Source organism: Condylura cristata, unplaced genomic scaffold (assembly GCF_000260355.1).
Source record: "Condylura cristata isolate star-nosed mole 26May11 unplaced genomic scaffold, ConCri1.0 scaffold00030, whole genome shotgun sequence".
Taxonomy (NCBI): Eukaryota; Metazoa; Chordata; class Mammalia; order Eulipotyphla; family Talpidae; genus Condylura; species Condylura cristata.
The window spans coordinates 20296818-20312205 of NW_004567131.1; the positions used below are offsets into that span (position 1 = coordinate 20296818).

Genomic DNA, 15388 nt, shown 5'->3' on the forward strand with positions numbered 1-15388 from the left:
AACCACCTCCAATGCTATTTTCCCTAATCCCTATAAACACTCATAAATTTGTTTTCTTTTAAATCCCCTCATTTTTAATTTATGCTTCTTTTGTAGAAATGGTCACATTCCTGCACACTCTAGTTATAAGCATGTGTGTCTTATCTCTCTTTGTGGTTATGAGCTTCTTTAGAGGCCAGATTGCCTCTCTCAGCCCAGGGCACAGTTTGGACAAGAACAGGTTTCCATTACATCTTTAGTAAACAGACACAAATATCACCTCCCCACAAAGCATTTATTTTAATGAGAATTAGTCTCCACTATTACTTGAAATCTACATAGATGGGTAAGTATTAAGTTCCCACAGTCTTAAGGTTCTGCAAGCTCCTTCCAGGCAGCAAAGTGCCTGAATCTTTTGTGGCCCCTCTGTAAATAGGGCATCAGGCAAGACCTTACTGAAGGTCAGAAACCTGTTGTTAAAGCCTCAGCTCTGTATCCTTCAGTTCTCAAAGTTGGCTTACTCACCTGATAGATATGCTTGTGAGATTTGGGAAGAAGTGAGCAAAGATTAAAAAGAGAACCTCTGAAGTCCATTATCACTGATCCTGAAGTATTAAACCTCAGCATTTTCAGCAAATGAATAAAGATGAGGTTTACTCTTTAGGCCTATTAGTTCAGCTTCCTTTATATCTTTTTAATCCTGCTGTTCAAATGTGTATATTTATCATCAAGTTTCTAATATTCTAGATATTTGACAGAGAAAAAGAGAGAAAGAATAAAGCAATATAAAAAGAGGGAAATACAACCAAAATCCTTCCCCTCCAAGCTCAGGTCCACAAGCCAGAGCAGAGGGGAGGCTGCTTCAGGGAAGAGGCCCAGTTCCAATCTGTTCACCACTAAATGACTGCTTCACTGTCAGAAATTGATCTCAGCTTCAGCATTTTTATTAAATCTAGCATATTAATTCCATTTCAAAACTAATTAATACAAAATAAACATGCTGTTCCCAAGCAGAGGCATAATAAGCAAGAAAAATACTCCCCTTGTTTTCAACCCCAAAAGGCTCATTTTAAACTTTGTAGTTCAGTGACCAGAACTTTAATTATTTCAACTTAAGCAGCAAAACATGAGGTAAGATTTCTCCATAGCTTGCACTCTATGTTTGATTGATCTTTTTTTTGACAATGTCAAACAGATTTTATGTAATGAAGACATTATTAGGAAAGAAACTCATTAGTCTTTTTAAAATTTTTATACATATTTTTTCACATCATTCTTCATTTTGCACATTTTTTCATCTTAGATGTAATCCCCATGGATTTCCTTCCAGCACTTTGATAGATTTTATGAAATACTGGACAGTGAGATTTTGAGGAAGCTTGCTTTAGTCTATGCAAGGTCATAATTATGATAGTGCTTTTTGCCTCTTAATATGCAAGGATAAGACCTGACATTTTCACATGACTTGGAGGGAATTTTATTTTCTTTTTTTCCGGATGGGATTACCTCATTCAAAGAGAGCCCCTGAATCCCAGTGGTTCTTAAATAGCATTATGGATGGGAAGGGGGGCAGGGGCAAAGGGAAGCAGTTTGGTAGGGGGGGAAGACTGATGAATGACAATTACTTTCTCTTTGCCTTCGGAGAGAACAATGCAATGAAATAAACATCAAATAGACGTTGATGAAACTGCCTAAATATAATGTCAAATAAATTAATGAATTAATTAGTGGAGAACAGAACCTTTATATGCAGAAAAGTGCCATGCCCTTAATTTTATGTCTCTCTAAAGTTTACACTTAATTAAATCAGGACTTTTTGTTTATATGCACAAAGATGGATAACGTCACCTCCACAATTCATTCCCGCGTAAATTTACCACACAAAAAGGAACAGTCATTTTTCAAAGTATACAAATACTGGTCACCATGGAAACCTGTTAGTGCCTGCTGCTTCTGATTCTGTTTTCAGAGCAAAATGTTAACCACAGGACATTCCAGCTGTGACTCACTGCCACTGCTGGCAAGCATGCTGGCTTGGTTGTGGTAAGGATATGCAGGATTTCCCCTGCTTTTACAAAATCTACAGATCTACCCAGTATGACCAATCTTCCAGGTTAGGATTAGGTCCATATATAGGAAGCTAGTAGAAATTAAGAAAATAAAGATTGAGAGTCTTACTTGAGTATGCAAATCTAAGTTGTAAAGTTGTGGTTTCTTTATTTTAAATATTTGAAGCAATGCTTGTAATTTCAAGTTGGCCCTTAAATGTACCTCTGAATGTGAATGTCTACAAATAAAAATGTTCTCATGTTGAACCCTTTTAGTTATCCTCTTAAGGAGTCTACTGGTTTGGTATTTTTGTGATTTAAATCCATCCCACCCCAAACCACCTTAAAATATCTCAACCACTCTTGGGGGAAAAAAGGAAGGAAATCTCTTGCCTAAGCCACATTCTATCTACTTCCTTCATATGGGTTTGGTAACTTGGCACATACATAGTTATTAGACCACTAACTTCAGACTCCAGTTGCATGATGAAGTGGTTCATATACTTCTTCTAAATAATAAGGACCCACACATAAATGTAGAAGCTATAACTGATACAGTCTAATTTTGATTTTTTTCTTAAGGTTTTATAATTTAAATTTTTTTGATCAAAGGTAATTTAGAAATCATTCTAAGTGAGCAAATGCCAGACTCAGATAATATGTACTTCAACCTTTTCCCTCCTGGGAATGCACTTTGTAAGCTACAAGAAATCTCAGAGCAGATATGTGCTTTTGCAGTCCTCTCTGTTGCTAAATTGTTTTACTACTTTGAAAATCACTAACTGTAAGAATAAAAACTAGAATTGTCTCATATATGTGCATATGGAATGTACTAATTGACTTTTGTTTCTAACTTCATTTTAGTGTCACAGTTAGTGGCAATTACCACTCAGCCCTCCCTATTTTAGACTGGTATCTAATTCAGAAATGTCCTAAGTATGCATTTTCCTGGAAGAAATTTCCTTTTTTAGGGTGAGGAATTAATTTTAACAATGAAGTCTATACAATTAATGTAGAGAAATTAAAGCAAGATGATATCATTAATATATGGAAAAATTTCAGTATGGGGGAAGGGCTTATTTTCTATTACAAATATTTGAAAACTCCAAATAAACATCAGCTTTTAAACTTTATATGTAATTTAAATAATGCATCTGCCATGAGGAAGAATTCTAGGTATAATAGAAATCACCCTTTGTAGAGAACAAAAACTCATCAGTATAAAGAAGATAGAGTTCTGAGAACCATGCTCAGTGGGTTCATAAATTGACCTTTTCAAAGTCAATGTCACTCATAAAATTTCATTTCAATTGCAAATAGGGATTGTAGGGAACTACGAAGTATATTTAAGATGGTAAGAGTCAGCTTCTGGGTTTCTAGTCTTAGTCAAATTTAAAATTCGCTTGAAATGTAATCTTGTGGAAATGACTTAATCTTTCTAAGTTAAATTTCTTAATAAATTTGTCATCATAATGGTACTCATCCTGTAAGGTTGTTGTAAGCAGCAAATGAGACAAACCATGGAACAGAATGAGACCTGGCTTATGCAAAGTTCTCAAAATGTTACTTTAACTTTTGGTCAGATGCAAAGGGACCAACATTTTCCCAAATAAACCATTCCATAAATAACTTTGAGAAGAAATATGATGGATGCAGAAAATTTAGGTTGACTTGCGTAAAATATTTCACAGAAATTATCTCTAGCAGGCCAGACAGGAAAGCAACAGATCAATGAATCACTTGTGAGGAGATGGACAGCCATTACTGGTGTGTTGCCATGGCAACCTGGTTTTGTGTGGAGACTGAGACTGTCTTTGACATGTACGATACACAGTGTAACAGAAATCACACTGTGTGGGGAGAATATAAGCATGGTATGTGTATCAGGGTAGGGGGGAGAACGTGGATCATGAGAGTGGATGGTAACAGAGAAAAGACAGAAATCTGTCAAGGCTGCTGTGGTGTGGTACATAAGGGAGAGAAAACTGGTAAAGAAAGTAGTTCCACTTGTGTTTTCTGTTTTTTTTTGTTTTTTTTTTTTCCATTTTCAGCCTCCTCTCTGCTTTGTGTTCCACCCCATCCTGCAGTTCCAGCTGCCATGGGAATTGGGAATTGTTGGAATGCCTATTCAGATTTACCTCACCCCAAAGAAAAACTGTAACAGGGACCCAAGGGACTTCTTGATTAGTGCAGCTATTAAAAATGTTCACACACAATCTCCTGGAGGCGCTTAGAACTTTTAGAGTTTAGATGGTTCTGTGATAGAGAACCTAGGAGGTCGTGTCTCCCCCAGTGGGCTGTGGCCACGCACAGTGCACTCCGCACACAGGTCCCTGAGGCCCGGGAGAGCCAGTGCTACTATGTGCTGACAGGGTGGGACAGGAAATATGAAACACCATCTAAAATTAAACAATTACTCATAGTGCCAGATTTTTCATCAGAGCGAGAAACCCAAAAAATAACCACATTCTGAGAGATTTCGTGTCACTCCACATCAGAGAGCTATCTCAAACAGATCATGTCGCTTCTTCTCCATGTGGTCACTGGTTTCTGACTGCTCTTATTAAGGCATTGATATTTTTATTTCTACTGTCTACATATTACTCATTTTAGAGGCACCAAGGTTGATTTCGTTTTTGTGTTTTCTAAATAATTGTCTAATCATGGGTATATGACAGATATATGTACACATTTATTTATATCAGCATTGCTTAAAATAATAGAAATTTCAAAATGTACCACATTTCCCACAGTAGGAACTGGAGACTATACTGTGGTGATGGAATATGCAGTGTTCTAAGAGGTGGGGGAAACATTCACAAACTAGTGTTAGATGCAAAAAATCAGTACTTTTTCCCTTTGGATATTAAAATAAGGGAATATATAGGGAAAAATATAGGAAATAAATACCACAAAATTAGTAGTGATAAAATTAAATTTTATCTAGGCTATTATATATTTTCCATTTTTCTTGTAATCAATATGTATTCCTATGTGGCCAGATAACTTTATTTTTAAAGCATTTTCTTTGAGGATCTATTGACCAAGCAATGTAGATATTCATTGATGACTTTCCAACTCTCAGCTCCATACCCTTTTGGGTCTTCAGCTATATAGCTGATTGATTAAATATACTATGCTGACTATATCCATAGTTTTTTAATGTATCTAAATATTGTACATGAAAATTAGTACACTAAAATATAATGTGGTATGGTAACATACACCTGAACAGTGTTGTTACCTATACATTTTGAATTATGTACAGTGTTGTAAAAAATGTTACCTTAATAAAATAAAATGTTATAATATCATCTCCCCCAGCCTTAGTTTAAAACCATATTCTGTCTCCTAAATGCTTCCCTTTTATTGTAAGTAGGTTTTCATTATTAATTAAGACTAATTCTTCATTGAGAAAGAATTCCTTCAGATGTTCAGGGACTAAAGACTTCTTATAAACATAAGCTTTGATAGTCGCTGATGGAGCAATAATTGCTTAATTCCCTCCCCAGTGGTAAGTGAAATGCTTTGAAAGCCAAGCGTATTCTCCTTTGCACACAGGACCAGTTAATTTCGAGAACTGCAGCCTTCCTTCTGACAATTCTACCACTACAGTGGAAGACTAATTTTTTTTTTAATTATTACCTCCTAAAAGCCTCACCATCTGCTCGATGAACTCAGAAATAGGGAAGAATCTGGTTCGTAGAATATGAAATTGTAGAACTTTTAGCTGGAAGGATTTAGAACACTAATGGGCAGTTAAATAAATAGCAAAACCAGTTAAATAAATAGCAAACATAAAATCTAAAAGGTAACGAGGTCTTTTCTGAAATAAATTCTGAAATGATTGGAAATATTTCCTGTTGTAAAAAATAGAAAATCAATGCAATTAAGCAAAACCCACAAAATGAATCCTAATTTAAAAAATTAGTATTCTGATCTACACACTCGACTTTAATCACGCCTGGCGGTAGAGACCTCCATGCACTTGCAGCCTGTAGCATCCATCAGGAGCAAAGCTTTGCAAGGGTCATCAGCAGAGGAAATGCAGATAGAGCAGTTTTAAGTTTTGAACAACTATGGGAAATTTTGCTGTTTTAAGGGTCGTTAGGAAATTATTGCAAGATCTGATTATTATTCACCCTGATTCTGTCCTTCATGTTTGAAGAGAATATTGAGAAAGGAAACACACAGAGTTTCTTTTGAATCTGAGAGCAAAGGCTCTCTTTTGAAAGCTGTGTGTTTGCTTCATTAGATGCAGTAAATTAATGCAATCACATGAAAATTCTTCATTGTGAGGGATGGTAAGACAAGATTAGCATTTCCTCTGAGGAAAGAGATTTTGATCACACTCAGACTTTTTATAATTAGAAAACATCATATTTTTCTCTGATAACTTTAGTTTCATAAAATGCCTTTGGTTACACCTAATGCCTCCATGAAGTATATGGCTCAATTAATCAATGGACACATCCTTCTAAACTTCTTTTGATCACAGGTCATGTTTATCTACTATAATGTTAGATTTATGTCTTGTATCTAGTCATACGTTGAACTGTTTGGTATAAGGCCGTCACTTTTTTTTTTTTCTTTAATATTTTTGAATAGCAGTTGTCCTCTGAATTGAAAGAGTCTACCTCCAAGTTATAAACAAAATGCCAGGCATCCTAGAAGTAAACTTCCCTTGACAGACAGTGGCAGGAAACATGACTCATCTCTCCAGGAAGTGTTTAAGGGGGTGCCATAATGGTAAGAGTCAGTTCAGACCACTCTGATATACAATCCCACTGCTTCTTTGCATTTCTCTGACTGACAAATTGAATTTTAACACTTCTTAGATTCAGCTATAGAATCCCGATGCCTTTCTGTAAGAAAGCTGAGAAGCTAAGGTAAGGAATCCTGTTTACGCGACTGGGGTCCATTTATCTGTGAATTACAGAAGGGTAGTTGTTTTGGAAATAAAAGACTTTCATTCACAGAAAGTTGTGTTAGAAAGCAAGAAGCCATTCATAATTTTGTTTATGTTATAATAATAATGGATAACATTCATTAGCACTTACTCTGTTCTGGGTAATATTCTAAATCTTCCCTATGTATCACAAAAATAAAATTACCAGAAACTCTATAATACAGGTAATATTGTTATCCCTATTAGAGTTCTGGAAAGTAGGGTACATAGAAATTTAGTGACTCAATAATTTCTGAAGGCATCAAGAGTAATTTTTTGCTTTCTTCGTTGACTTTTTTCTCAATAAGTATTAAAATCCAAGCATACAACAAAGTTATCTATATCTGTAATAACAGAAAATAACAAACACAAATTTTTAAAGTAACATTGAGAATATGACAAACCCGTGTTAATCAAAGGAAATGACATTTCCTAAATTATAGTTCTTAACAGAGCTTAGAGTAAAATAAGTGAATTAACATTTATTTTTTATGAAATATGCCAAAATGCATTGACAAACCTAGCTGCAAAAGAGAAAGCAAGAGGAAAACTGTCTTGAGAAATGAACCATTAATTACATCTCCACCTAAAGAATCAAATGCTGCCTACCTGTGAATTTTCCTATACCCCAATTGAGGTATGTATCATCTATATTGGTATAGGTGCCAATATGAACGTGAACATTTACGTGTTTTCATTGTGCCTAGTTTAATCTCTCTTTCTGTGCATAAACTCTCTGACACTAATTCCCCACTTACAGAGGGGGATTCCAGGTAGTGTGAAGTTCAGTAACTTGTTCAGTGTTACCTGGCTCATAGTGGTACAGTCTGGGTTTAAATTCAGGCTACCTACCTTCAGTCTTCACTATTAAACTCTAAGTTAGATGAGCAAGTACAGAGACAACTGATAGGTATTATATACTATTATGCGACCAGAGCACCTGTTAGGTATTTTCCTGTGAGTGAGCACTAGATGAGTTAATCACTCTGCCTATATTATTAGCATCTTATAGTAGTTAACAGGGAGAAGAGAGATGGTTTAAGCAATTCTTATTTCATTAACACATGCAAGAATGACAGAAAAACTACTTCTCTGAAGTTGTTTCCAAATGTAGTTTATCTTTAAACCAAATATTTGGAAACTGATGAAATTGTTTCTGAGCCCTTTACAGAACCTGTCATGTCTTCATGTGACTATCTGTAATCAGCAATAATAAATGCCTGCCTTTGTTCTGCTTTTAAGAAAGGATGTAAAATTTTTAAAAGAATGTAAGATGTCAAAGTTCCACTAAGGGCTATATGCATGGAGTAAGGGAACTTGAAAAAGAAATAGAACAATTATGGATTGTCAGAGCTGCCAAACAGAATCAAGGCTCTGCTGGGACAGGAAATCAAACCCCATGAGGGAGAAGTCACTCAATATTGATGGGTCCTGAGGAGTAAAGGTGGAATGTCTAAGCCCTGAGGCTACAGTAACATTGAAACAATGTCCTGAAAAATTGGGGGAAGTTTTGTTTCATTTGCTTGTTTGTATGTTTTTTTTAATTTTTGCATCTGCATTTATTATTTTTCTTTCAGCTTACATTTACTGACATAGAGTTGGTTTATATTGTTGTATCCTCTTTGGGTATTATAGGTTAAAACAACTACAGAATGTTTTCATACCATACCTACCACCACATGCTCCAATGGGGAGAAGACTCTGAATGGCCAAACGGCCAGAAGGAGAATGGAGAACAATAACAAGTGTTTCTTGAGTGTTCAGTATTTGACAATTATGATCTTAAACAACAGTGTAGTAATTTTATGAGAAAGCATAATTATCCCCTTCCTTTAACATGAGGAAGCCAAAGCAACATGAGACAATTCCATGCCCAAGGTCACATCTAGTGAGGAGGAGCCAAGCTTTGAAGCCAGGTGAACTCCAGCACCTATACTCCAGTCAGAGGGAACCTGGGCTCTACCACCTCTTTGCAGAGTGAGTCTGAGCAAGTGTTGCTACTTCTCTGAGTCCTAGTTCTCCTGCCTATTAAACAACTTGCATAAAATATCCAAAGACTGCAATGAACTGTGGTACTGTGAAGATACAGACTACTATCTATTAAGGTACCTTAATAGTTATTTTAATGATTCTTACTTCAATGTTCTTCCTGGGGATGCCTTTCCTGACCCACAAGTGAGGCTGGTACTCCCATTTCCCATTCTATATCTTTGGCACTTAACACAACTGAAATTAAATTTGTACTATGTGAGAACCATCTGTCATTTTCCAAGAAAACAAGCAAAACTGACAATAAAGCAGTTATAGTCCACAAACTAGGTGTTTCAAGTATATTTGAATGAGTAAGTGAAAGAACAAATCACAGGTAGGATAGTAACAGCTTGAGGAAGTACAACATCAAAACCAGAGCAAAACAACAAACCCTGTTTAATTATGGTTAATTTGGCACTTCTTGCATTTATTAGAACTTAGGCCTCTTAATTTATGAAGCACCTAACATTCACAGTACACAGCTGTCCCTATGTCAACCTTCCCTTTGTCTCTATTTCTGAAATGTCATATGTAAGGCAGGAAATGCCTGCCTTACTTCAATGTTATTAAAAAGTCAGCTGGTATTAAGCACCTGAGAACTTAGGAGTCTCTCCAATAGCTAGTATCACCTTAACTAATTATAATATCACATTGGTCTGATGTTTCATTGCACTGATATGGAAAATGCTGCTCAGGCTTACAAAACATGAGCACAGAATTAAATGCAGGTTTGAAAAATATAGATTCAGTTTTCATCTACTCTTTCACTTGAAATGCATTCTTTTGCAACTGAAAGGAAGATATGAAACAGTAATAAATAATGATATAAACATCTGTTGAATAAGGTGACATCAGCAAGAGAATTTGGCAAATGATTAAATGAATCGCATAAAGACTAAGAAGGAAATGCATCTGACAGAAGTCAATGACATAATCCAGAGGACTTAAAACATTTAACATAAGTGGAAAAGAGGAAAAGGAAGGCATATAAAGGTGTGAAGGATGTAATGGAAGATGATAATGACAAAGGTTCCTAGTAAGGAAAGGGGAACTATATATGAGTGTATATATATATATATTTCATTTTATATAATAAGTATAAAATTAACCAAATCACCAGGCCTTGGTGATAAAAGGCACTAATTCAGCTATAGCAATGTTAAAACAAGTCCTACTGAAAAAGAAGCATTTTATTTCATAGCACTCAAATGTAAATGTTAAGAAGATACCTATTAAAATATTTATAAATTCCCATGAAAGAGCATTGAAGTAAGGATAAAATATATTGTCATAGTAGAAATGGATAAGGACACTAGTCTTGAGTGATGGACTAAGGGATTAGGTAGGCTCATACTATTGGAGTCCCTGGGGATTTTCATTCGTCCATCTGAGGTGGAGTCTAGGAATATGTTTTTCTAACAGGACCCATGGATGATTCTGGAATGCAACCAGATTTAGGAACCAGTTATAGGAACTTTATCTTCTACCACCAGCATCTTCCTCAGCTGAGACTGCTTTTTTGTTTGTTTTCTACAAAGTAAACTTGTCAACATTGGTGAAAAGAAAAAGAAATATACAAAAATGTGGTAGTGGGGAGATAATTTTAACCATCTGCACATCTCTTAATGTCTTTTTTAAAAAATGGCATTTGATAAATTATGTTCTCCTCTGTCAAAAAATAAAGAAAATGGTGAATTGCTACTCTGAACTAACTCTGGCCAACAAAGAAGTGATTACTGATGAGGAGGTGACCAAAGCATTTGGAAAGAGTCTTCAATTTTCTCTGGAGCCTGTGATGAGTAAAATCTTCAATCATGGGTCTAAGGTTCAAAGGCAGACTTCAAAGGGAGTTACAAATTCATGGACTAAAAAAAAAGTTTTAAAGGAAAAAGAAAAGCAAGGACAAAAGGACTTAAGATTCAAAAACTCTCAGTCTTAAAAAAAATCCAGTCCACAAAATCAGGCCTTCTAAAGCAATAGAAGAGGAAACCTCCAAATGAGTCAATTTAAATCATAGGAGATAGCTTTCTCATCATTTTATGAGTACCCATACAAAATAGCTAAACACTAGGAAATGACACATTTCAGGGGGAGGGAAGAACATCTACTTTTAAAGCTATGCCTATTACAAAGGAGAGATGAAAATAGGATGCTTGCAGAAGAGAGTATAACATAATGGAGGAGAAATATTTAAAGCTGGAAGAAGAACTACTGAAATCCAATTAGAATATTAGCCAGTCAGTTCCTTTCAATGAACTTTTCCAAGTTCAACTGCATTACATAACACAAGGTGAAAGGTGTGATCACTATAGGACAGGTGCTATAATCTTGCTAAGTGTCCAGCTGTTTAAGGAATGTTTTAGCATGCCAGTCAATATCGCATGTCTGCTCAAAGATGCCCCCTCAGCCCACAGACACGACCTGAGCAGCACTGACCAGAAGGCTGGATGGAGCTCAATGACAGGGCCAGTCGCATTGCCCATTCTTACGCAAGTTGGCTCCATCCTTTCAACATAAAGTTTAAAAACATGAGCCACCTGTGCTTTTGATTTGTCATCAAGGCAAGGTCTAGTTGGTTGTAGGTACTTTCAGTCAAAGGTTATACAAAGTCATGGAGGGGTGATCATGTTGAAGCTAAAATTGTGATGTAGAAACCGAGAGAGTGCTTTCAGGGAGAAAAATGAAAACAGAGTACAGATATTCAGGGAAAAGCTACAAAAAAAGAGAAATAGTATGACTCCACTGAACTTGGGTCCTGCCCTCTCCTGGCCTTTCGTTTTATTGTTAATCATGAGGTTTCATACTTTCCTCAGAGAAACAGCCCCTTCACAAATACCAATATTTTCTACAGGGTTTAGTGTGAATATGAACTGGCAACCAAGAGTACAAAGCAGAACAATAAAATACAGGACTGTCAAAGGTCTGAGGGAAAATGTTTCAATTTTCAAAACATGGAAAAGATTTATTCCAAAATCTCACATACTAGTAAAATTGACAGCAACTTCTGAAAAAAAAATCTGTATCAGACTCGGTGTAATTTGTCAGCATGTAGAACAGAAAGAGGTAGTAATAAACTACCACTGCTTATCTACGAACACAAACTTCTAAAATAACAAACTTCTTTGTGACAGTGTCACTAAAATGGTAAATCCAAGGGTTCCATGGGAGCTTCCTCATATTGCTTCTGAGGGTGACAGAAAATTGTGACAGATTTTTGAGATAAAGGAAATATGATGTTTGGGCTAAGAGAATCATTCCGTAGCCACAGTGCTTGGTAGAAAACCTGGTCTTGCCACCTAGGATCTTTATGACTGTGGAAAACACACATTTGTCTCAATCATTGTAAATGAGGATAATATTATTTCCTACAATACTGACTGAGAATTTCATAGCTGCTGTGAGAACTGCCTAGAAAATAAGAGTGTTCCATGGAGATGAGCTCTTATTACCAAGTTTTTTGGATAATTTTATCCCAAAAATATTCAGTAATGGTTTTGTGTTAAACAAAAAAACCTAATATTTTAGAGTATTTGAAACAGGTGCTTTTTTGAAATTCTTGTCAATTATTTTTGAATAAGTAGTAGTTCCATGGCCAATAAATCTATATACAAGTGAATAATGTTCTGAATACCAGAGAAAAAAAGATTCAGAGGGATCATAAGCTAGAATTCTCAGACCAGTTATCAAATATAACATTCTAATAATAATTTCCATATTTAGTTTATATATTTTTATTTATATAAGCTAAGGCTATGAGGCCAATATAAGTGATGTAAAGGTGCACTGGGTATTCAATTTATGACTTGACCAACAATACATTAATTTAACCTCAGCCTGCAATACCAGAAATATATGAGTGAGTTAATACAATTACAGCATAGGCAACTATGGCCAGGTTAGTCAGAGATTTGCATTCAATTCTGTGGCCACATAAGAAAATATGCAGAGGAGCATATTTCACGAGAGCTATCACTTGAGGAGTTGTTGGAAAGATGATTGCTGAGGATTAGACAAGAGGTCATAACTTATTTAATTCTGAGACCTTGGACAGTAAAATTATAGACTTAATCTACACTTACTCTCTTGCTTTCATGTCTTCAGACTACAGTCCTGTTCTTGCGCTTACCATTCCTTAAACACTGCTCTGCCCAGAGTCAAACTGGTAATTGAAGAAGACTTCTCAACTCTGACCTTTTTTGATCCCTGGTAATACCTCACTTTGTTGATGTCTGTCACCTTCTACTAGACTTTCTTTCCTTTGCTTCCAAGGTAGAATAACCTAGTCATGTTTCTTCCTTCCTCTTCTCAACATGTTAATCTAATACATGCTCTGTGATGATTTCTCCCCAATTCATCACTTATGTTTGTAAGAAACTTCACCTATTAGAAACCTCTTCTACATGGAAACTCAGATTCAACAAAGGAAAGTGAGAAAATGAAATAAAATTGTAAAAGAAAGAATTCTTGAGGTTGACTTTCCATAATGGCGTATCCAATAAATATATTCTCACTCCTATAAGCCAATGATCATTTCGCTCATTGAATATTTTATTTCCAAATCTGACTCATTTTGTTTTACCCAGAGGAAAAGATAATAAAGGATAGGTTAGATATCCAATGGGATCCTACCAACCTACAAAGCTAGGTATAATCTTTGACAAATTTCTAATCAAATTCTTTCACAGTTTCTGTTTCATTAATTCAAAATAACTCAGCTCTGTCTGCAATAATAGTCACTCAGTTGGGACTTGGCAGAGATATTTGAAATAAACCCTTAAACTAGAAGTTATTAAAATAATGGAAAATGGATTTTGTGTTTCTGGCTTTTCTCTCCTTAAATAGTTATATGTGCTCTTAAAATTTCTATCATAGACCGATCATGGCAGTTATTACTCTTGTCTTGCCCCTTGGCTTACAGAAATGGAAAAAAAAAACCTCCTCCCTCTGGCTCAGTATCATTCTTTGGAAGGCTTTGCTGAACTTGTTTCTCATTCTGTGTTTTCGCTGTTTTTACCATCAGTGTTGCACAAGATTGACTGTGTGCCTGTAATATCCTCTACCAAGGACTTCTAATTAGCTGCTCTGCAGTTGCTAAAACATGTATTACTTTTGATAGTTTTCAAACAGCTCCAAAAATTATCTGATGGAACTTAAAGTTACAATCTTTAAGTCAGTACAAAGAGGTAGAGTCCAGTCTTTGGAAGCCTTTCATCTCATTTCCCCCCTCATTCTACCAAAGCTTTCTTTAAAGTCCAGTTCAAAAGTTTCCTCCTCTGCAGATCTTTGTGTTTTATCAAAACACTCTTATAGTGCTGAGCATATTGTTATATATGCAACACTTTGAAAGTCTATTTCAATGTATGTTCAGGATGGAAAAACTGCAGAATATGTAGAAATTACATAAAATAACTGAGAATTTGGCTCTTTCTCAATAATCAATAGCTAGCAATACACTGATACTATAAATAATTTTGACACTCAATTTAACCTAAACTTATTGAGCTCCTATAAAATTCAAACTCTATAATCAATGCCTGGGTTACAAAGTAAATAGGAAACCATCCTCACCTTCTAAAAGCTCATTGTCTATTGGGACATGTGGACATAAAAATGCGATGTTTGTGATATGCACAGAGGACTTTATATAAAACATTTTAGAAAATTATTTACAACAATAGAGGTTACTCTTATGCTTCTGCATTATTTAAATAACATGAAGTCAATCACTCTAGAAGCTACAATGAAACGTCAAAACATAGTTATTAGTATATTTAATTTATGATACTTAATATTAAGATAATGTATCAGAGAGCTATGAAATATACCTGTTCAAATATCATGGAGTGTACATATTAGAGATATGCAGGGAAAATTATGAATTCAGTTATAAAAAGAATGATGACTTCTAGTTTACCTCGCTGAACTTGAGCAGAGTATGCAGGGGTTTATTTAGCTTCAAAATACATACCTCTAAATAGTCTGTGGAGCAAGTTGTGTGATTTTCCAAGTTAAATGCCAAAAATGTGAAATTCACAGTGTTTCCAGTTGTTGCTTGAATCGTCCAATTGCAACGCTCATTGGTAGAATAGGGGTCTGGGAAATGTATACTCTCCAAGATGCCATAAGTTTGATTCACAATTACCACATTCCTGCATGCTGGAAAAATAATGATGATTATTAAGAACTACCATATATATTTTAATTACCCCAAAAGGTCTGTGAGATTTTCCTTTAAGAAACATCTGGATTAAAAAGACACAAAAACACTGATTGAAAAAGATACTTGTACCTCCATGTTTATTGCTGCTTTATTTACAATTGGAAAAACATGGAAGCAGCCCAAATGCCCAAAAGTAGATGACTGGATTAGAAAGATGTGGTA

At 35.4% G+C, this 15388-nt stretch overlaps 1 protein-coding gene across 1 annotated transcript in view; it reads right to left on the reverse strand.

Moving 5' to 3' along the window:
• Nucleotides 1-15388, reverse strand: part of CUBN (cubilin (intrinsic factor-cobalamin receptor)) — a 207718-nt gene that overhangs the window by 140219 nt on the left and 52111 nt on the right. The window contains exon 27 of the mRNA XM_004691275.2: nt 14975-15162. Coding sequence (XP_004691332.1) covers nt 14975-15162 — 188 coding nt within the window. The remainder of the gene's footprint in view (nt 1-14974; nt 15163-15388) is intronic.